This window comes from Bufo gargarizans, chromosome 2 (genome assembly GCF_014858855.1).
Source record: "Bufo gargarizans isolate SCDJY-AF-19 chromosome 2, ASM1485885v1, whole genome shotgun sequence".
NCBI classification, from domain to species: domain Eukaryota; kingdom Metazoa; phylum Chordata; class Amphibia; order Anura; family Bufonidae; genus Bufo; species Bufo gargarizans.
The window spans coordinates 630,136,419-630,159,450 of record NC_058081.1 but is presented as its reverse complement, the minus strand read 5'-3'; the positions used below and the strand labels follow the sequence as shown (position 1 = coordinate 630,159,450).

Here is a 23,032-nt window from a genome sequence, read left to right as displayed (position 1 = left end):
TCAGTGGTGTTTCCATAAATTTCTGACCTTTTCCTATGAACCAGTCACCCTCCTCTCCCTCTTCAGAGCAGGGGGTGCCTGGTTTAATGCTCGGGTTCTCCCATTGACTTTGATTGTGCTCGGGTGCTCGGTAGAGCACCCTAGCATCCCGAGGTGTTCTACTTGAGTACCCGAGCACTTTGGTACTCGACCAACACCAATAAGCAGCTGGCAGATTATCTGACACCGCTTATCTCAGGAAGGAAAACTAAGGATAAGGGTCCATTAACACGTCCTTAGTGTATTGCAGATCCGCAAATTGAAGATCCGCAATACACCTGGCCGGCACCCCCTATAGAACTGCCTATTCTTGTCCACAATTGCGGACAAGAATAGGACATGTTCTATTTTTTGGCGGAGCCCGGAAGTTCGGGGCCGCAGCAGAGAAAATGTGGATGCGAACAGCACACTGTGTGCTGTCCGCATCTTTTCTGTCCCCATAGAGAACAAAATTGCGGAACGGATGCGGACCCATTTGCGGTCGTGTGAATGGACCCTAACAGAGGTTAAAGTCTGATCCTACAAGAGATATTGAGGTTCAGCTATATTTATATGATTGATTATTGGTAGGTACTATCAAAATTGGCAGGATCTGCTGACACATATCTAATGTCCAGATTTAAAGGGGTTGTCTCACTTAGGAAATGGCGTTTATCAGGTAAAGAAAATTAATACAAGGCACTTACTAATGTACTGTGATTGTCCATATTGCTTCCTTTTGCTGGCTTCATAAATTTTTCCATCACATTATACACTACTCCTATACAGGGGTTAAGACCACCCAGCAATACAGCAGCAGTGGTAGAACTTGCACACTATGGGAAAAGTGCCAGCCTTTCTGGTGGCCAGGACTGTGGGAGGTGAAAAAAATAATTCTAAAACTGCTCATAAATGTGGTGTAAAGCATGTACTCTAGTTTTCTGGCGCATTTTGACTGAGTAAATCTCATTCTGTATGTTTGTATTCTGCAGGCACCAGTCTATAGTGAAGGGAAACAATGCTCTGCCCCCAGTGGACAGATTGTTGAAGTTCCTCGTGGACAGCTCAGCTGACTCCGGAGAGATTGTACAGTGTGCCAACTGTGACCTGGAGAGCAAAAGGCAGGTATGTAAAACCTAAGAGGATCCATTATAGCTCTGGACCATCTAGGGAAAAGGTACTTCCTGTTAGGGTTCTGGCTCCATCGCTCCCACTTGGGTGCTGCAGGTCTCGGTTCTCCTCGTGTAAGTATTCGGTTTAACACAAAGTCATGCGGCCAATGACTGGCCTCAGCAGTGATGTGTCACCCATGTGTCTTGTCATTTGATCATATGACGCATGGGTGACACATCACTGCTGAGGCCAGTCGTTCGGCTGCAGCAGTCATGCCAAACTGGATGTTGATACTGAGAGACCCAAGACCTGCAAAACTGATGGAGCCGGAACCCAGCAGTGGTGATCAGTTAAAGGGGTTGTCTGGGGTCAGAGGTGAACCCGATATAAGCTATTCTTTATTCTTTTACTGTATTTGAGTGGAGCATTGGAGTATTTCCTTGCTTCGATGCTCCCCTTTGCCTTGAGCTGCATAGCGCTTTTTTTTTATTGTTTTGTGTTTGTTATATTCCCTGTTGTTTGTATCTGGGCCTGAGATAGAGACCTCCATTCGTCCATCTGGGGAGAAATGGGTTGTCTCTGGTCCTAACCTCATTCCAGGGCCTTATAGGGATATAAGGGCCTAGGTATCCACCATATGAATATTCCTACCTTCAAGGTCTATTCATATTGATAGGTAGTTAGGGCCGGGATTAGGGTTGTGTAGGAGATCACCTGTTCTTTCCCTAGTTTCTAGGCCAGTTATTGTTCCCCTTCCCTCCTGTGTTTAGTGTGGAGTTTTCCTCCACACTGATCGTGACATTATAAACCGCTAAAAATAACCGTGATTTTGTTGTCTGTATCAGTTCAGCCATGGATGTTATCGCTGCACCGACCGGACAGCTACAGGGGCTGTCTTTGGAGGTGGATGACCTCCATTCGACCGTCTCACAGATGCAGAGACCACTGTTGGCTGATCCTAGTAGTGGTTACCTGACCTGTCCTGAACCTAAAGTTGCTTTCCCGTATAGATTCTCGGGTGGTGTCACGATGCGCTCTGTGCGTGGTTCCAGGAGGCGGGGACGGCCGGGCCGCGCCCGGCGTCGCCCGTTCCCGTGGTAACCACACTAGGGCTGAGTGCCGAGCTGCTCACTCAGAGCTCGGCTGTATTCGGTACTCAGGAGTCATGTGACGCTGGCCACGTCACATGACTCCACTAGCGCCCTATTTAAACAGGCAATCTGCTGGCCACAGATTGCCTGTTATTAAGGTCCTTCCTGCGATTACTTACCTGGTTGGTTTGGCTCCTGCTCATGTTGATACTACCTGTCTGTTTCATCCCTTGGTCTTGACGTTCCCTCCCGGTTTTGACTTCGGCTTCTTCCTGACAATCCTCCGCTTGCTCCTCTGGTAACTTGATGCTCTCTTGGTTTCTGACTCGGTCCGATTAACTTCTCTGTTGTTTGTATTGTCCATCTTCCCTGCACTTATCCTAGCTGAGGGTTTGTCGACCAGTTGTCCCTTGTCACTAGGACTTGCGAGGCAAGTAGGCAGGGACAGGGGTGCGGGTTGAGCTCAGTGGTCACTTCCCCATCCCCTGTGTGTGTGACAGAATAACAGGCCCAAATTACCACTGTTACCATAAATCCATTGGTTACCCTGACGGAGCATGTTTCTAATTTGACTCAGATGGTTCAGGAGTTAGGGGAGAAACTCCACTTACATGAATCAGGACAGAGTGCCTCCATTCCTCATTCACCTAGTAATCATATGGAGCTTCAGATAAAGCTTCCAGAACCCTTTTCTGGTGACCGTAAAAAGTTTCTTTCTTTTAAGGAGAACTGTAAGCTTTATTTCAGATTGCGCCCTTTGTCATCCGACTCTGAGAGCCAACTAGTGGGCATAATTATCTCCCGACTACAGGGGGACCCCCAGGATTGGGCTTTTTCCTTGCCTTCTGACGCTAGTTGTCTCAGGTCCGTCAAGGGGTTCTTTCAAGCATCGTGAATTTTGTATGATGAACCTGACAGGGCCACGGTAGCTGAGACTGCTCTTAAGGCTTTGGTACAAGGAGATCAACCTGCAGAGGAGTATTGCATCCAGTTCATAAGATGGTGTGTTTCTCTGGCTAGAATGAACCAGCCCTTAAAAGCCAGTTCAGGTCAGACTTGTCCGAGAATCTTAAAGACCTATTAGTAAACTATCAGCTTCCTGAGACATTGGAGGAGACTATGACACTCGCTGTTCGACTTGATAGACGTGTTAGGGAGAGACGGCAGGAACGTTTGCTTTTTCCCCAGGAGGCAGTCCAGCCAGAGGTCTGTCCTATGAGCTGAGCCGATATCTCTTCTGAGGAACCCATGCAGATCAGGATGAGTCGTAGAGATCAGCGTCGCAGATGTGGGGCCTGTTTCTATTGTGGAGATTCGGACCTTTGGATTAACCAGTGCTCCAAGAAGTCTTCCTCCGGTAAATTGATCAAGAAGGGGAAGCCTAAGAAGCAGGTATATCAAAATGTGGTCAAGAGTAAGTTATTAGTACCTATTACTATCTCCATGGGTAATAACAAATGTTCTGGTAATTCTTTTATTGACTCTGGTTCTGCTGCCAACTTTATTGATCATAAATTTGCACTAGGGTTGGGCATTCCAATTTTGACCCTACCCACTCCTATCCACATCATGGCTATTGATTCCACCCCCTGTACCGTGAAGTATTTCATCCCCGAGATATCCTTGACAGTGGGGGTGTGCCACTCTGAAAAATGCTCCCTGTTAGTTCTTGAAAACCTACCAGTAGAGGTAGTACTGGGAATGCCTTGGCTCCAGTTACATAATCCCATTATTGACTGGACCAAGGGAGAACTGGTGAAATGGGGGCTTAAATGCGACTCGTGCATGCGGGGGTCTCATTAGAATCCGATACATTGCCCCTAGTCGTAAAGGAATATATGAATGTGTTCTCTTCCTCTGACCCCGAGAGTCTACCGCCCCATAGGTCTTACGATTGCGCCATTGAGTTGATAGGGGGTGCCAGGTTTCCCAAGGGACGCATCTATAATCTTTCTAGGCCTGAACGCAAGGCCATGGAGGAATATGTCTCCTTAAGGGGCACATTAGGCCTTCTGTATCTCCTATGGGGGCGGGATTTTTTTTGGTCAAAAAGAAGGATGGGGGCCTCAGACCTTGTATCGATTATCGGGAATTAAAACAGATTACGATTAAGAATCAATACTCCCTCCCGTCTATTCTCGATTTGTTTAATCAAGTACTGGGGGCTTCCTGGTTCTCTAAAATTGATTTAAAGGGGGCATATAATTTAATTCGAATTAGGAGGGAGACGAGTGGAAGACAGCTTTCAATACTCCAGCTGGACAATTTGGATATCTTGTAATGCCTTTTGGACTCAGTAATGCGCCAGCGGTGTTCCAAAATTTTATGAATGATATTTTCAGAGATTTCTTAGGTAAATTCGTGATGATGTATTGATTTTTTTCCCCTGATTTTGAGAGTTGTGTGTTTCATGTTAAACAAGTGTTGGAGGTTTTGAGGAAGAATCAATTGGCTGCCAAACAGGAGAAATGTGTTTTTGGGGTACAAGATATATTATATCTCGGGTATGTTCTCACTCCTCACGCCTTTAAAAGGGATCCTAGCAAGGTATTAGCAATTATGAACTGGGTAAGGCCCTCGTCCTTAAAGGCCTTACAAAGTTTTTCAGGGTTCGCTAATTATTACCGTAGATTTATAAAGAATTTTTCGGTAATTGCTAGACCCTTGACCGACCTCACCAAAAAAGGGGCGGACCTGGATAACTGGTCTGTTGAAGCTACTGAAGCATTTGAAACTCTTAAAAAGGTCTTCAGTAGCGCTCCTGTTTTTATTCAGCCGGATCAAGAGAGACCTTTCATTGTGGAGGTGGATGCCTCCGAGGAAGGAGTAGGGGCAGTCCTCTCACAAGGCCCCTTTAGTCTTACCAATTTAAGGCCTTGCGCCTTCTTTTCCAGAAAATGAGAAATTATGACTTGGGGAATCGTTTTGCTAGCCATTAAATGGGCGTTTGAGGAGTGGAGGCATTTTCTTGAAGGGGCTAAACATTGTGTCACCGTTGTCACTGATCACAAAAATCTAATGTTTCTTGAGTCTGCTTAGAGGTTGAATCCCCATCAAGCCAGATGGGCATTGTTTTTTGCACGTTTTAATTTCTCCATAACTTTCAGGCCAGGAAGTAAGAACGTGAAGGCAGATGCTCTATCTTTGAGTTTTTGTGCGTTTCAGCCTACGGACGCACCGCCTGAAACCATACTGCCAGCTAATGTCTTTTTAGCAGCCTTGTCCCAAGATCTTACGGCTCCTATTGAGGCAGAACAACATCTGGCCCAGCACTAGTGGCGTCGCTAGAGGGGGGCGAGGGGGGGCAATTGCCCCCCCTATGTTGTCCCTTGCCCCCCCGGGTGCCCCCCCGCTGATTCCCCAGAGTGAATACTAATGAGCGCTTCCATTATAGAAGCGCTCATTAGTACCGAAGGACCAGGAAGTGGTGAACGCTCTGTACTCACCACTTCCTGGTCCTCGGCTGTCGGCTGTGCAGGGCTGCGCACAGCGTAAGGTCGCTCTGTGACCTCACGCTGTGCGCGCCAGTTTAGAGCACAGTCGACTGAGGAGAAAATGGCAGGCGGCATCCGTCCAGGAGCAGGAGAGGTAAGTGTTTTTATTTTTTATTTTATAAAAAATGTGGCTGCTGGGGGCATTATGGGGGCTAATAGGAGCCATATGGGGCATTTGGAGGCATATTTGGGGGCTAATTGGAGGCATATGGGGGCTAATATGAGGCATATGGGGGCATTTGGAGGCATATGGGGGCTAATTGGAGGCATATTTGGGGGCTAATTGGAGGCATATGGGGGCATTTGGAGGCATATGGGGGCTAATTGGAGGCATATTTGGGGCTAATTGGAGGCATATTTGGGGCAAATTGGAGGCATATTTGGGGGCTAAGTGGAGGCATATTTGGGGGCTAATTGGAGGCATATTTGGGGCTAATTGGAGGCATATTTGGGGGCTAATTGGAGGCATATTTGGGGGCTAATTGGAGGCATATTTGGGGCTAATCGGAGGCATATTTGGGGCTAATAGGAGGCATATGGGGCTGATAGGAGGCATATGGGGCTGATAGGAGGCATATGGGGGCTAATTGGAGGCATATGGGGGCTAATAGGAGGCATATGGGGGCAAATGGGGGCTAATAGGAGGCATATGGGGGCTAATTGGAGGCAAATGGGGGCTAATTGGAGGCATATGGGGGCATATGGGGCTAATAGGAGGCATATGGGGGCTAATTGGAGGCATATGGAGGCATATGGGGGCTAATTGGAGGCATATGGGGGCTAATTGGAGGCATATGGGGGCTAATTGGAGGCATATGGGGCTAATAGGGGGCATATGGGGGCTAATAGGAGGCATATGGGGGCTAATAGGAGGCATATGGGGCTAATAAGAGGCATAATGGGGCTAATAAGAGGCATAATGGGGGCTAATGAGGCATAAGGGCTGATATGGGGGCTAATGAGGCATAAGGGCTGATATGGGGGCTAATGAGGCATAAGGGCTGATATGGGGGCTGATATGAGAGGCATAATGAGGGCTAATATGGGGGCTGATATGAGAGGCATAATGAGGGCTAATGAGAGGCATAATGTGTCATCCACAGATGCCCCCATAACAGTGTGTCTTCCACAGATCCACCATAACAGTGCGCCTGTGCACTGACGAGAGACAGAAAGAAGGGGAAAGAATCCGTGGAAGCAAGCAGGGGACAGCACAGCAGACGACTGAGTAGCTTCTTTTGTAAGTAAATTGCTTTATTATAACTGTATCCCTGCATACCGCAATTCTCTCGTATTTTGTAATCTTATTGATATATACTTATTTTGTTTGTGCCCCCCCATTTTTGACTGTGGTATCTTTGTGCCCCCCCCTATATATTGTTCCTAGAGTCGCCACTGCCCAGCACCCACACCAACAGATAAGTTGTTTGTCCCCGAACAATTCCGTCTCCGGCTGTTGGGTGAGTGTCATGATTCTGTTTTGTGTGGACATCCCGGTATTGAGTACTAAAGAGCTGGTATCAAGGTCTTACTGGTGGCCCACCCTATTCAAGGATGTCAAGTCCTATGTGTTGGCCTGCGAGGTGTGTGCCAAGTCTAAAACCCCTAGAGCTCGCCCTGCTGGTGAGTTGCGACCCCTACCCATTCCCAGTAGACCCTGATCTCATATTTCTATGGATTTCATCACGGACCTGCCACCTGCAGAGGGTAAAACTGTGGTTTGGGTAGTGGTCGATAGGTTCAGCAAGATGGTACATTTTGTTCCTCTTTCTAAGCTTCCTAATGCTAAGACTCTGGCCTCTGTATTTGTAGAACAAATTGTACGTTTGCACGGTATTCCAGAGAACATTGTATCTGATAGAGGTGTCCAGTTTGTGTCTAGATTTTGGAGAGCATTCTGTCAGAGGTGCCAAATCTCATTGTCTTTCTCGTCTGCCTCTCATTCTGAGAGTAACGGGCAAACTAAACGACTTAATCAGTCTGTGGAACAGTTTCTCAGGTCATATGTCTCCGATGATCAAAAATTATGGGTTAAGTACCTTTCTTTGGCAGAATTTGCGATAAACAACCATGTTTTTTTGTAATTACAGTTTCCATCCTCATTTTCATTCTGGGTCATCTGTCTCCTCGTCTAACCCTGAACCTAGAAAAAGCTCAAAACAATCTAAAAATCAAAGCGAATAAGAAACATTCTAAGGGGATGTATTTTGAGGTTGGGGAGAAGGTGTGGCTATCTTCTAAAAATTTGCCTCTTAAGGTGGCCTCCAAAAAGTTTGCACCTCGCTTTATAGGTCTGTACGAGATTACGGAGGTAATTAACCCAGTATCTTTTAGGTTGAAACTGCCCGAATCTTTCCACATCCATGATGTCTTCCACAAATCTCTGCTTAAAATACATATTGCTCCTGTTGTTCCTTTACAGTCCGCTCCACCGCCAGTACTGGTTAATGATTCTGTGGAGTTTGTGGTTTACAAGATATTGGATGTTAGGAGAGTCTGTAACTCTTTACAGTACCTGGTGCACTGTAAAGGCTATGTACCGGAGGAAAGGTCCTGGGTACCAGCTAGGGATGTTCATGCTTCTAGACTTGTTAAAAAATGTCATGTCGCCTGGGGCCTTGGGTCCGGTGGCCACGTGTGGAAGGAGGGGGTACTGTCACGATGCACTCTGTGCGTGGTTCCAGGAGGCGGAAACGGCCGGGGCGCACTCGCGTCATCGGCGCGCCCGGCGTCGCCCGTTCTCGTGGTAACCACACTAGGGCTGAGTGCCGAGCTGCTCACTCGGCGCTCGGCTGTATTGGAACTCTGGCCACGTCACATGACTCCACTAGCGCCCCTGCTGGCCACAGATTGCCTGTTATTAAGGTCCTTCCTGCGATTACTTACCTGGTTGGTTTGGCTCCTGCTCGTGTTGATACTACCCGTCTGTCTCATCCCTTGGTCTTGGCATTCCCTCCTGCTTTTGACTTCGGCTTCTTCCTGACGATCCTCCACTTGCTCCTCTGGTTACTTGCTGCTCTCTTGGTTTCTGACTCGGTCTGTTTGACTTCTCTGTTGTTTGTATTGTCCGTCTTCCCGGCACTTATCCTAGCTGAGGGTTTGTCGACTTGTCACTAGGACTTGCGAGGCAAGTAGGCAGGGACAGGGGTGCGGGTTGAGCTCAGTGGTCACTTCCCCATCCCCCTGTGTGTGTGACAGGGGGGAGTGATAATTTTATTTGGTTCAGGGACGCGTGCAAATGGTACTTTAAGTTGCGTCCACACTCATCTGGGGACGAGAGCCAGAGAGTGGGTATGATTATTTTGTTGCTTAAAGGGGACGCCCAGTCTTGGGCTTTTTCTCTGCTGACCGGATCTCTCCGATCAGTAGATGCATTTTTCAGAGCTTTAGGTCTCATCTATGATGACCCGGACTGAACCTCTCTGGCTGAGACTAAATTACGCAGCCTGCGTCAGAGAGAGCGTTCGTCGGAGATCTATTGTTCCGAATTTAGATGGTCGGCTACTGATACTGAGTGGAACGATCCAGTTCTCCGTAGCCAGTTTTGTCAGGGATTATCTGAGAGGCTGAGGGACGCTTTGGCCTTTCATGAGAATCCTGAGTCTTTGGAAGCCGCTATGTCTTTGGCTGTACGTATTGATAGACGCCTGAGAGAGAGATCTAAGGCCCCACTCTCTCAGGACGTTCTATTACATATCGTACCGTATTCCTTTGACTCTTTGGGTAAAGAGACTCCTAAGCTTATACCTGGGGATGAACCCATGCAATTAGGGGGAGCTACTCCGTGATCTGCTTGCAAAAGTAGGAGTCGCAAGCAGGGAGTATGTTTTTTCTGCGGGCAAAGGGGACATTTTGTCAATATATGTCCAAGCATTCAGCGGCAAAAAGAGAAACAAAAAGGGCATCTAAATCCCATCTGACTATCGGAGGTGTGAGTGGGGAGTCAGGAATGTGCATTTGTCCTTTGCTGGTAGTACCCGATTTCTTCTGACTGCCGAGGTGGCGCTAGAGTAAAAAACTGTGGGAATTGAGGTATTTGTCAACAGCGGGGCCGGGGTCAACCTGATTGATGCTCAGTTTGTCCGCTTGCACGGGTTATCACCAAGTACATTTAAGGCTACTTTCACACTAGCGTTCGATCGGATCCGTTCTGAACGGATCCGATAGTAATAATGCAGACGGAGGCTCCGTTCAGAACGGATCCGTCTGCATTATATTAGCAAAAAAAAGCTAAGTGTGAAAATAGCCTCGGACGGATCCGTCCAGACTTTCAATGTAAAGTCAATGGGGGACGGATCCGCTTGAAGATTGAGCCATATTGTGGCATCTTCAAACGGATCCGTCCCCATTGACTTACATTGTAAGTCTGGACGGATCCGCACGCCTCCGCACGGCCAGGCGGACACCCGAACGCTGCAAGCAGCGTTCAGCTGTCCGCCTGTCCGTGCGGAGGCGAGCGGAGCGGAGGCTGAACGCCGCCAGACTGATGCAGTCTGAGCGGATCCGCTCCATTCAGACTGCATCAGGGCTGGACGGCTGCGTTCGGGTCCGCTCGTGAGCCCCTTCAAACAGAGCTCACGAGCGGACACCCGAACGCTAGTGTGAAAGCAGCCTAAAAAAGACATTGCTGTATTTGCTATTGATTCTACCACTCTTACTCAGAGGTGCTTGTCTCAAGTTTTGCATGATATCAGATGAAGAGTGGGTGACTTTAATCAAGAAGTTATCTCGTGTTTTGTCTTGGAAGGTCTCCCTGCACCTATGGTTCTGGGTTTACTGTGGCTTAGAAAGCATAATCCAACTATCGATTGGCAAGCTAGGCAGATTCTGGATTGGGGGGACTATTGCATTGATAATTGTCTCAATACATCCTTTTCTGTGGTTACTACTAAGGCTGTACCCTCTTTTATATCCAAGTTTTTCAATGTGTTTTCTGAGAGTGGATGTAAGGATTTACCTTCCTATCGGGAATATGATTGCCCTGTCAATCTTATTCCCGGGGCTAAATTGCCTAAATCTAGGTTGTATAATCTTTCTGAACCTGAAAGGCAGGCCATGAGAGAATATATTGCCGAGAGTTTGAAGAAAGGCACATAAGACCATCCAAGTCTCCAGTGGCTGCAGGTTTTGTTTTTTTGTAAAAAAAAAAAAAGATTGAGGTCTTCGGCCATGTTTGGATTTTCGTGAACTCAATCAGATTACTATAAGTAATCCTTACCCTCTTCCTTTGATTCCCGATTTGTTTAACCAGATTATTGGTGCCAAGGTGTTCTCCAAGTTGGACTTAAAGGGCTTCTACCACCAGAAATACTGTTATGTAGCTGACTGACATTAGCGATGCGCTAATGTCAGCACTAAATAACAGTATGTTTCTAACATTTGTCCCTGCAGCCGTTTTTGTAAAAAAAAAAATATATATATTATATGCTAATGAGCCTCTAGGTGCTATATGGGCGTAAAATCAGCACCTAGAGGCTCCGTCTACTCACCCTTTATCCCGCCCAGGTCCATTGTTCTGTCCGCCCCGCTCCTCTTGATTGATGGCACTGTCCACCGCATCGTTGACGAAATCCCACGCCTGCGCCGTTCACTTCTGTCTTCGGCGCAGGTGCAGTGAGTGAATGATGCGCTCCTTGTTCCGGATTCCTCACTGCGCCGACTACGTCACAGTGAGGAACACGGCATCAGGAGAGCTGCCTTCACTCACTGCCGAAGACAGAAGTGAACGGCGCAGGCGTGGGATTTCGTCAACGATGTGGTGGACCGTGGCATCAATCAAGAGGTGCTGGGCGGGCAGAACAGGGGACCTGGGCAGGATAAAGGGTGAGTGGACGGAGCCTCGAGGTGCTGATTTTACGCCAACATAGCACCTAGAGGCTCATTAGCATATAATAAAAGTGCTTTTTTTACAAAAACGGCTGCAGGAACAAATGTTAGAAACATACTGTTTTGTAGTCCTGACATTAGCGCATAGCTAATGTCAGTCAGCTACATAACAGTATTTCTGATGGTAGTAGCCCTTTAAGGGGGGCATATAATCTGGTTAGGATCAAGGAAGGAGATGAATGAAAGACTGCTTTTAATACTCCTGAGGGGCACTTTGAGAACCTGGTCATGCCTTTCGGGTTGACCAATGCCCCGGCGGTCTTCCAACATTTTATGAATGACATCTTTCATCACCTGGTGGGGAGGTTTGTGATCGTGTATTTGGATGACATTCTTATTTATTCTCCTAACATGGAAACACATCAGAATTATGTGGGACAGCTGTTACAGATTCTAAGGGATAATAAATTGTTTGCAAAATTAGAGAAGTGTGTTTTTGCGGTACACGAGGTGCAGTTCTTGGTCTACCTGCTGTCATCTTCGGGTTTTCGAATGAATCCTGAGAAAGTCCGTGCTGTATTGGACTGGGATCGACCCGAAAATCTGAAGGCTCTTATGCGGTTTTTAGGATTCACCAACTATTAGCGAAAATGTATTAAGAATTATTTGACAATAGTACAATCCTTAACAGACATGACTAAGAAAGGGACGGATGTCTCTGTATGGTCTGATTCTGCGATTAAGGAATGCTTCTCTTCTGCTCCCATATTGGTGCAGCCAGATGTGTCACAACCGTTTATTGTGGAAGTGGACGCATCCGAGGTGGGGGTAGGAGCAGTTTTGTCGCAGTGCCCATCACCTGGTAAATGGCGACCATATGCATTTCTCTCGAAAAAACTATCCCCCGCTTAGAAAAATGATGATGTGGGTAACAGAGAGTTGCTGACCATTAAATTGGCTTTTGAGGAATGGCATCATTGGTTGGAAGGAGCGATTCATCCGATCACGGTGTTCACAGATCACAAAAACCTGGTTTATCTGGAGTCGGCGAAACGACTGAACCCAAGAGAAGCCAGATGGGCCCTTTTTTTCACCAGATTCAATTTCACTGTCCCCTAGCGTCCTGGGATTAAGAATGTCAAGGCGGACGCCTTGTCACGTAGTTTCCCTGGAGGTGGTGATTTCAAAAATCCGAGTCTGATACTGTCTGAAGGTGTGGTGATATCCGCCCTCTACCCTGACCTTGAAGTGAAGGTGTTAGAGGCGCAGGGAGACATACCAGACTCGTGTCACTCTGGGAAACTTTTTGTGCCACTGGAATTGCGTCACAAGGTGTTGGAGGAACATCATCGTACGGTTCTTACAGGATATCCTGGGAGTTGGTCCACTGCCAACCTTATCCTGTCATGAACGTTCCCGTGGCAGGTAGAAGGAGATCGGAGAGACTGGCAACCCATGGGTTAAATTGACACGTTCACTGTGGATCTTATTGTGTCTGTGTTTTGGTGAATGCTACACCCCTTGCTTCAGGTGTTGCTTGTTGGTGATTTGCCTTTCCCATAAGTAGCCTCTTCTCACTCTTGGAGGTGCGGTTTATAGATTTTCTTCCTGCCTTTTAACTAGCTGGTTGCTTGTACTCTGTGGTGCTTCTGGAGTTGTTAGTTTTCTACGTTCAGATAAGTCTTGTCTTTTTTTATTGTTTTGTGTTCGTTATATTCTCTGTTGTTTGTTTCTGGGCCTGAAACAGAGACTTCCATTCGTCCATCTGGGGAGGAATGTGTTGTCTCTGGTCCTAACCTCATTCCAGGGCCTTATAGGGATATAAGGGCTTAGGTACCCAGCATTGGAATATTCCTACCTTCAAGGTCTATTCATATTGATAGGTAGTTAGGGCCCGGATTATGGCTGTGTAGGAGGTCACCTGTTGGTTTTCCAGGCACAGTTACTGTTCCTTTCCCTCCTGTGTTTAGTGTGGAGTTTTTCCCCCACACTGATCATGACAGCAAGATCTGTTTGTTTACTGCCGGTGATCGGACTTCTCCTTACTGTGCTAGGTGGAGACTTCCACCTAGCAGTGAGCTCGGTGACGTCACCTACATAGATGAGCAGTCTATAGCGCTGCCAGAGTCAAAGTAGCACAGTGCCCAACTCCAAAACAGGCAGCACTACAGACCACTCCTCTGTGTAGGTGATGTCACCGGGCTCACTGCTAAGTGGAAGTCTCGACCTAGCATAGTGAGAAGAAGTCAGGTACGTCACCAGCAGTAAACAATCTGACCTTTCACTGCTCGATGCACGTCACATCTACCCACCCTATTTCCAACCTCCTGTTTGAGCAGAGGCCAGCCTCATCCACTGAAAAGGCTGCTGCTTGTACTCACCTCCCAAAATGAGGCAGGAGACATCTACTGCTTTATCTAATCTAGAGCTTTATTCTGTACCGTTTATCCATATAGCAGCATTTATCAGTACAGACGTGAGGGGATCAGTACAGACAGCTGGTTAGCGATAGAAGAGGAGAACAGCAGATTCTGTGATTTCCTTGCTGCAACTGGATCCACTGCCTTCTCCATATCCATCCCAGTCGTAGGAAGGAAAATCTCCACACTGTTTGGGGCTTGCTTCTGGAAAGTATCCCCCTCCTCCAATGCAATGCTGCAAATACAAGAATGGGTTGTAAATAATGCAGTCACATATGCTGGGCAATATATTAATCTAGCACTTTTTGTTTGTACTGAATGACAACATATGTATTTCATGGGATAAGGGCCGTTTTACACCTTCCGATGATCAGGATTCAGGAACAAACAACACTTGTTCCCGATCATTGCCCCATCTAAAACTGCAGCAAATCACCTCTTGTCGGGTGGTCGGGCGGGTTATGTCAGTAATGCAGGTGACAAGTGCTGATCAGCATGCTGCTACTGGAAGGGTATCTGCCTGTGTAAAATGACCCAAGGTCTTGCTGTTGCCCTGTCTAGTCAGTCTGAACGTCTTCAGTCATGGCACGGATGAGTGACAGCCAAGGTTGATAACATGGGCTTATACATGTAAGGTCAGACTCTACAGTTTGTCCATTATCTATTCCTCCCAACTTTTTGGACGGTCAAAGGGGGACACTTATGGTTCATTGTGTAAAAGTCCAATCCTGATCATCGGAATACACTTTAATAGTTTTCTTAGCGCACAATAGCACAAAAATGATCTGAATTTAGACATTTCTAAAATTCTAATTTCATCAAAGAATGAAATAATGTACAAGGTGGGGTCAAATATACAGATAGGAGCCAGACAAACACTTTCTTGATCAATATTGTAAATGCAATAATGCAAATCTTTCCCTCAGATCAAAAAGAGGGGCGTTTAAGGAGAAGAGAGGGACAGAGGGTGTGACGGTCATGTACACTACACACAGGGGGGAGGATAGTGACCACTGCACTCCACCCTCACCCCTGGCCCTGCCTACTTGCCTCGCAAGTCCTAATGACAGGGGACAACTAGATGGCAGTCCCTAACTTAGGATACGTGCTGGGAAGACAGACAAGATAAATAACGGAATGTGAACGGACCAGGTCAGAACCAAGAGAGCTACGCAGTACAAAGGGTTAAGCAAAGAATGGTCAGGAGAAGCCGGGGTCAAATACCAGGAGAGTAGAGAAGTACCAGAGGAGTCCACAAAGAGTAGTCAGGTGGGAGCCGAGGTCACAATACCAGGAGGAGTGCACAGTGCAGGAGGAGCAGGCAAAGGATCGTCAGGGAACAGGATCAGGTGAGTAATCAGTAGTCCAACAAATAACCAGAATTAACAGGCAACCTGTGGCCAGCAGGCTGCCTGTATTTATAGTGGGGTCTGAGGGTCATGCTAAAGGCATAGATCTGTTAAGACAAAGTGTAAGTAAAATACAGTTCAATACACTATATAGTGTACTGTACTGTATTATACAGACATCAGACCCACTGGATCTTCAAGAACCAAGTGGGTCTGGGTCACAAAAATGTGAAAAAAAGTGAAAAAAGTAAAGATAAAAAAACATTTATCACTGAATAAAAATTTAAAAAATTAAATACGCTACACATATTATGTATCGCCGCGTCCGTAACGACCTGATCTATAAAACGGTCATGTTACTTTCCCCGCACGGTGAACGCCATAAAAATAAAAAAATAAAAACTATGACGAAATTGAAATTTTGTCCACCATACTTCCCAAAAAAGGTAATAAAAGTGATCAAAAAAGTCGCATGTATGCCAAAATAGTACCAATCAAACTGTCATCTCATCCCGCAAAAATCATACCCTACCCAAGATAATCGCCCCAAAACTGAAAAAACTATGGCTCTTAGACTATGGAAACACTAAATTGATGATTCTTTTTGTTTAAAAAATGAAATCATTGTGTAAAACTTACATAAATAAATAAAAAGTATACATATTAGGTATCACCGCGTCCGTATCGACCGGCTCTATAAAAATATCACATGACCTAACCCGTCAGATGAACACCGTAAAAAAATAAAAATAAAAACGGTGTAAAAAAAGCCATTTTTTGTCATCTTACGTCACAAAAAGTGTAATAGCAAGCGATCAAAAAGTCATATGCACCCCAAAATAGTGCCAATCAAACCGTCATCTCATCCCACAAAAAATGAGTAGTTTACGGCCACATATGGGGTGTTTCTGCAAACTACAGAATCGAGGCAATAAATATAACATTTTGTTTGGCTGCTAACCCTTGCTTTGTTACTGGAAAAAATGGATTAAAATTGAAAATTTGCCAAAAAATCTAAATTCTGAAATGTTATCACCATTTGCCATTAACTCTTGTGGAACACCTAAAGGGTTAACAACGTTTGTAAAATCCGTTTTGAATACCTTGAGGGGTGTAGTTCCTAGAATGGGGTCATTTTTTGGGTGGTTTCTATTATGTAAGCCTCACAAAGTGACTTCAGACCTGAACTGGTCCCTAAAAAGTGGGTTTTTGAAAGATTTTCTTCTAAACTTCTAAGCCTTGTAAACATCCCCCAAAAATAAAATATAATTCCCAAATTGATCCAAACATGAAGTAGACATATGGGGAATGTAAAGTAACTACACATTTTTGGTAAATTTGGTATTTTTTTATAAATAAAAATGATTTTTTTAACTTTATTTTACCAGTGTCATGAAGTACAATATGTGACGAAAAAACTATCTCAGAACGGCCTGGATAAGTCAAACCATTTTAAAGTTATCAGCACTTAAAGTGACACTGGTCAGATTTGCAAAAAATGGCCAAGTCCTTAAGGTGAAATAGGGCTTAAGGGATTAAAGGGGTTACCCAATGAAAGTTTTATGGTGCAGTAAAGGAATTATAATTACAATATACATGCAATTAAAATATTGTAAAGTTGTTGTTTTTTATGTACATTACAATTTGCTCTCTGGTAGTCCCCCTGCTCTTTATCCTTATAGTCTACCTTCTCCTGCATTCAGAGGACCACACGTGGCTTCCTTGCCCCAGTCCCTTCCTCTCAGTGGAGACATCTTTCATTCATCGCTACTTTTAAATTCTATACCTACACCTCTCACTAGACAGTGGAGAAGGACATTGTGGGGACATGACCTACCATACAGTATATATCCCAGGGGCTGTATGTGAGGGACTATATTTTTTATACAAGGGAGTCAGGGCTTAACAAGATCTAATGGCAATGCATCCTGAGAGGCACAGGTGCTTGATGAGCTGCTGCCCACCCAGAGAAAGGAAGGAAAATCCCCCAGATAAGTAAAAGGAAATCTGTCACCAGGATAATCGCTATTGAAGTAAAGCCACAGCCTAATAGCACTTAGTACCTTATTTCTAGATGTGCCTTTGTTCCAGCAATAGATGTTTTCAATCTTCTGAAAATCCAGTTTATTTGGTATGCAAATGAGCCAGTAAGGTGCCCAGAGGGGCGTCACTCTTGCAGGAAGGAGCCCAGACACGTCTCCTGCCACAATGTGTCCACCTGCCACTCCTACATCACATTCAAGCCATAACTCTGCCCCCCTTTTCCCTGCTCCCAGTACGAGGGCATGCCTGGGCTCCTTCCTGCAAGAATGACGCCCCTCTGGGCACCTTACTGGCTTTGTTTCAATACTGTACTGAGCGAGCACTCCGTACAGTATTAGAATGTATTGGCTCAGATGAGCCGAAGTTATTACTTCGCGAAGTCTCGCTAGACTTCGCATAATAACTTCAGAAGTTAATTTATACTGTAAAAAAACATTTCCCGAACTCGGGTTCGGTTCCAAGGTACTACTCGCTCCGTACAGTATTGAAACAAAGTTTTATGCGATTCGACTTCGGATGTTTCATCTGAAGTCGATTCGCTCATCCCTAGTTATCACCATATTCTGACCCCTACAACTTTTTTGTAGTTACGGTATGTGTACGGGGCTGTGTAAGAGCTCATTTTCTACGGGGCTATCTGTACTTTTCAGTGATACAAATTTGAAGATTGTACGACTTTTTGATCACTTTTTATAAAAAAAAAAAATGATTGGGGAGTTGAAATGACAGAAATCGGCAAATTGGCTGTTTTTATATTTTTCTCCGTTATGCCATTTGCCGTATGCCATTAATATTATTATATTTTAATTGTATGGGCATTTTTGCATGTGGCAATGCCCATGATGTTTATTTTTCATATTGGGCAAGTATTTTTATTTTAAGGAAAATGGGGCGATTTGAAATTTAATAATTTTTTTTATATTTATAAAAACTTTTTTTAACTTTTCTTTTTGCTTTTTAAAAAAGTAAAAAGAAAAGTTAAAAAAAGTTTTTATAAATATAAAAAAATATAAAATAACTGGATATAGGATAACTGTCGTATTAATTTTTTGGGAGTATTGGATTGTGGTGATTAATATCACCTTGGTGGCCCTATTTCAACTTTTCACTGTGTATTCAATTACCCCTTAATTCCACATTTTTGTTCCCTGTACTGCCTATTTTTACCTGTGCTTAAAATTGGGTTGCTAGGCATGGTCCGTCTATCTGTTGATAGACGGAGCAAGCAGTGTGCAGGCTCACATTACTGACAGCCAGGGACTGTAAGTAAATGATTAAAGCCAGGTCCTCCCCAGCAGCTGATAACAGTGCCTGGGCTGTGTGCACTTCTCCCTGTCCCTTCGCTTGGCAGATGCTCCCTCACTCAGCAGAGCTGGAGAATGCAGCGCAGACCAGGGAAGGGAGATCTGCCATCTGCTCAGTGTATAAATAAAAACAACATGTGGTAAGTGGACCCCTTTGTGCTGCAGGAGATTAACCCTTTAGGGGGGAGGGCTCTGGGTATTGACACTTTTGGGGGGCTATTGTTACTGGCTAGTGCATGTGAGGAGTTCAATGCATTGTGGGTAGTGAGGGTAGGCGGGATTAGCCTCAGGGTGAGGGCAGTGGCGGCCATCTTAACTGAATAGTGAAAATGCAGTTTTATGCAGACTGGTTGCTAAGGGCTGAATCTTATTAAATATGGGGTCAGTCAGTCTAATAGTAACTGATTCTGGAATATCATGTTATTAGTAACTACATATATGAAAATTGAAATTAGGGTCTAAATGTGACAGTTATCCTTTAAGTCACTCTGAGTGACTATAACTGGCAATCATTTGTGTTCATTGATGGCTATATAGCCATCATTGAACACTTTTCCATATTTTTCGCTTTATAAGACGCACCTGATGATAAGACGCACCTAGGTTTTTGAGGAGGAAAATAAGAAAAAAATAATTTTGAACCAAAAGGTGTGCTTTTGGTGAGTTTTGAACTAATGGTGGTCTGTGGATGACACTATGATAGGTGATCTGTGGATGAGACTTATGGGGGGATCTGTGGCTGATGCATTGTTATGGGGGATCTAGGTATCACACACTGATATGGGGAGATCTGTGGATGACACTATTATGGGGGGATCTGTGGATGACACTGTTATGGGGGATCTGTGGATGACACTGTTATGGGGGGATCTGTGGATGACACACATATAGCATCTTATGCTGGTCCCCTCATGGCCCTATATGTCACAGTATTACGTTATTAATGTGTCCCCTCATGTCCCTGTGTGAATAGTGACCCCATTACACCGGGACCCGCTCACAGCAGTCTTTACATGTAAAGTCTATTTATTTAATGCTCAAGCAGTGGCTCTAGTTTGTTAAACTAGCGTAATCGTCTGTAGTAGTCCTCACTATCAAAGCGGCACTCATTCAGTCACGCTCCTGCTCCGCCAGCTTCATTAATGAAGTGGGAGGAGCATGACTGAGTTAGTGACGTTACGCTGACGGCCAGCCCACCGCTTTGATAGTGAGTACTACTACAGACGATTACGCTAGTTTAAGAAACCAGAGCCACTGCTTGAGTATTAAATAAATAGACTTTACATGTAAAGACTGCTGTGAGCGGGAACGGTGTAATGGAGTACAGTAACTGCACCAGGCCCCGCCGCCAGTGCAACAGCAGTTTATGGCCTCCTGCTTGAGGCTTCCGTCTATTAGATCAATGTAACAAGTTCCCCAATCTCAGCCGGGGAACACTGTTACCGAAGCGGAAGCGCGCGGCTTCCGCTTCCGGACTGCTCAGATGCTGTGGTCATATTTGAACACTGCATCTGAAAGGGAAATTGTATGCGATCAGCCTTATAGCTGATCGCGTACATGTGTTGCGGGTCTCTGCTATTTAAAATAGCAGAAACCGGGCAGCTATGGCGCCCACTGCACATGCGAGCGGGAGCCATATTTAGAGACCGGTGAAGGTCCTTAAGGGGTTAAAGGATCAATAAACAAAGAAAATGCACAAAATAGTTTATTCACCACTTCCTTCCTTTGTCTCCACCATGTCTTTAATCCTATTTTGTCTCATATTACACTAAAAACTGTGAAATACAGTGCTGCCCATAATTATTCATACCCCTGGCAAATTTTTACTTAAAGTTACTTTTATTCAACCAGCAAGTAATTTTTTGACGGGAAATGACCTAGGTGTCTCCCAAAAGATAATAAGACAATGTACAAGAGGCATTATTGTGGAAAAAAAAAACAATTTCTCAGCTTTTATTTACATTTGAGCAAAAAATACAAGATGTTCCGCCCTCTGGAAAATCTCAGAGGACGTGGTCGGAAACCAAAAGTGACACCTGTGCTGGCCAGGAGGATAGTTAGAGAGGTTAAAAAGAATCCAAGGATCACCACCAAGGCCATCCTGGTGAATCTGGGATCTGCTCGTCGCAATGTCTCAAGGAAGACAATCCAATGGACACTGCACACTGCTGGGTTCCACTTCTCCAGATAAGGCACACTAAAGCTCGCTTGGCCTTTGCAAAAGCTCATCTGGACAAAGAAGAAGACTTCTGGTCTTCTGTGTTATGGTCAGATGAAACAAAAATTGAATTGTTTGGTCACAATGATGTTTCCTTCATTTGGCGTAAAAAAGGAGAAGCCTTCAACCCAAAGAACACCATCCCCACTGTCAAACATGGTGGTGGGAACCTAATGCTTTGGGGGTATTTTTCAGCCAATTGTCTACAAATGCTTGCAGTCTAGGGAATAAGATCAATGAACTTGAGGCTATAATGGCATCTGAGAATATAGATGTAGTGGCTGTTACTGAGACGTGGTTCAAGGGGAGTAATGACTGGGATACATCAATACCAGGGTCCTCTCTATACAGGAAAGACAGAGTAGGCAAGAAGGGGGAGAGGTGGCCCTGTATGTGAAATATAGTATAAAATCTAATTTGATACAAGTTAGCGAGAACAATTTGGAGTCAGTTTGGGTTACCTTGCAGCTTGATAATCATAAGGTAACTCGTGTAGGTGTGATATATAGACCACCTAGCCAAGTCAAAGAATTAGATGATCTACTAGTTGAGGAAATAGCTAAAATGACATTGAAGGGGGAAGTTATCATTATGGGAGACTTCAATCTTCCTGATGTAAACTGGAAAACCAAAATAGCTAGTTCTGCCAGGAGTACAGATATTCTAAATTCCCTACTGGGATTATCTCTACAGCAAGTAGTGGAGGAGCCAACACGGAAGGAGGCCATTTTAGATTTAGTATTCACAAATGGGAATTTGGTATCTGATATTACTGTAGGGGAAAGCTTGGGATCTAGTGATCACCAGTTAGTGTGGTTTACTATAGGTACAGTGACTGAGTCACACCACACAAAAACAAAAGTTTTAGATTTTAGAAAAACAGACTTTTCTAAAATTAGATTAGTGGTCCACGAGTGCCTATCAGACTGGAACAGTTTCATTGGAGTCCAGGAGAAATGGGACTACTTAAAAGTGGCACTATTGAAGGCAACAGAAAATTGCATTAGGCTTGTCAGTAAAAGCAAAAAAAGGAAGAGACCACTGTGGTACTCAGCAGAAGTGGCCAAAATTATTAAAAACAAAAAGATAGCATTTAGGAATTATAAAAACAAACAAAATGAGGATGACAGACAAATTTCTAAGATTAGGCAGAGAGAGGCCAAACAAGTTATAAGAGCTTCTAAAGCACAGGCAGAAGAGAAATTAGCTCAGTCAGGGAAAAAAGGCGATAAGGCATTCTTCAGATACATAAATGAAAAAAGGAAACTAAAACAAGGAATTACCAAATTAAAAACTAAAGGAAGGTATATGGAAGAAGATAAAGAATTAGCTGACTGCCTCAATGAATACTTCTGTTCAGTTTTTACAAAGGAAAATGAAGGAGAAGGACCTCAGTTAGGAAAGAAGACTAATGAATCTTTTGACGCATGTGTCTTTACAGAGGAAGAGGTTCTAAGTCAACTGTCTAAAATTAATACAAATAAGTCACAGGGGCCTGATGGGATACACCCAAAGCTATTAAAAGAGCTCAGTGGTGAACTAGCAAAACCATTAACAGATTTATTTAACCAATCACTGGCAACAGGAGTCGTCCCAGAAGATTGGAAATTAGCAAATGTTGTGCCCATTCACAAGAAAGGTAGTAAGGAGGAATCGGGCAACTATAGGCCAGTAAGCCTGACATCAATAGTGGAGAAATTAATGGAAACCATACTTAAGGAGAGGATTGTGGACCATCTAAAATCCCATGGATTGAAAGATGAAAAACAGCATGGGTTTACTTCAGGGAGATCATGTCAAACTAATCTTATTGATTTTTTTGATTGGGTGACTAAAAAAGTAGATGGAGGAGGTGCAGTAGACATCTCTTATCTAGACTTTAGTAAGGCTTTTGATACTGTCCCACATAGAAGGCTTATCAATAAAGTGCAGTTATTGGGCCTGGACTCCCATATTGTTGAATGGATTAGGCAGTGGCTGAGGGACAGACAACAGACGGTTGTAGTCAATGGAGTATATTCAGACCAAGGTCTTGTTACCAGTGGGGTACCTCAGGGATCTGTTCTGGGACCCATATTGTTTAATATCTTTATCAGCGAAATTGCAGAAGGCCTCAATGGTATGGTGTGTCTTTTTGCTGATGATACAAAGATTTG

The 23,032-nt window shown here is 44.7% G+C and overlaps 2 protein-coding genes across 2 annotated transcripts in view; one reads left to right on the top strand and one right to left on the bottom strand.

Moving 5' to 3' along the window:
- Positions 1-23,032, top strand: part of RNF207 (ring finger protein 207) — a 183,890-nt gene that overhangs the window by 70,272 nt on the left and 90,586 nt on the right.
- Positions 14,045-23,032, bottom strand: part of LOC122928889 (intelectin-1-like) — a 33,585-nt gene continuing 24,597 nt past the window's right edge. Inside the window, exon 7 of the mRNA XM_044282185.1 lies at positions 14,045-14,197. Within this exon, the coding sequence (XP_044138120.1) occupies positions 14,045-14,197 (153 nt within the window). The remainder of the gene's footprint in view (positions 14,198-23,032) is intronic.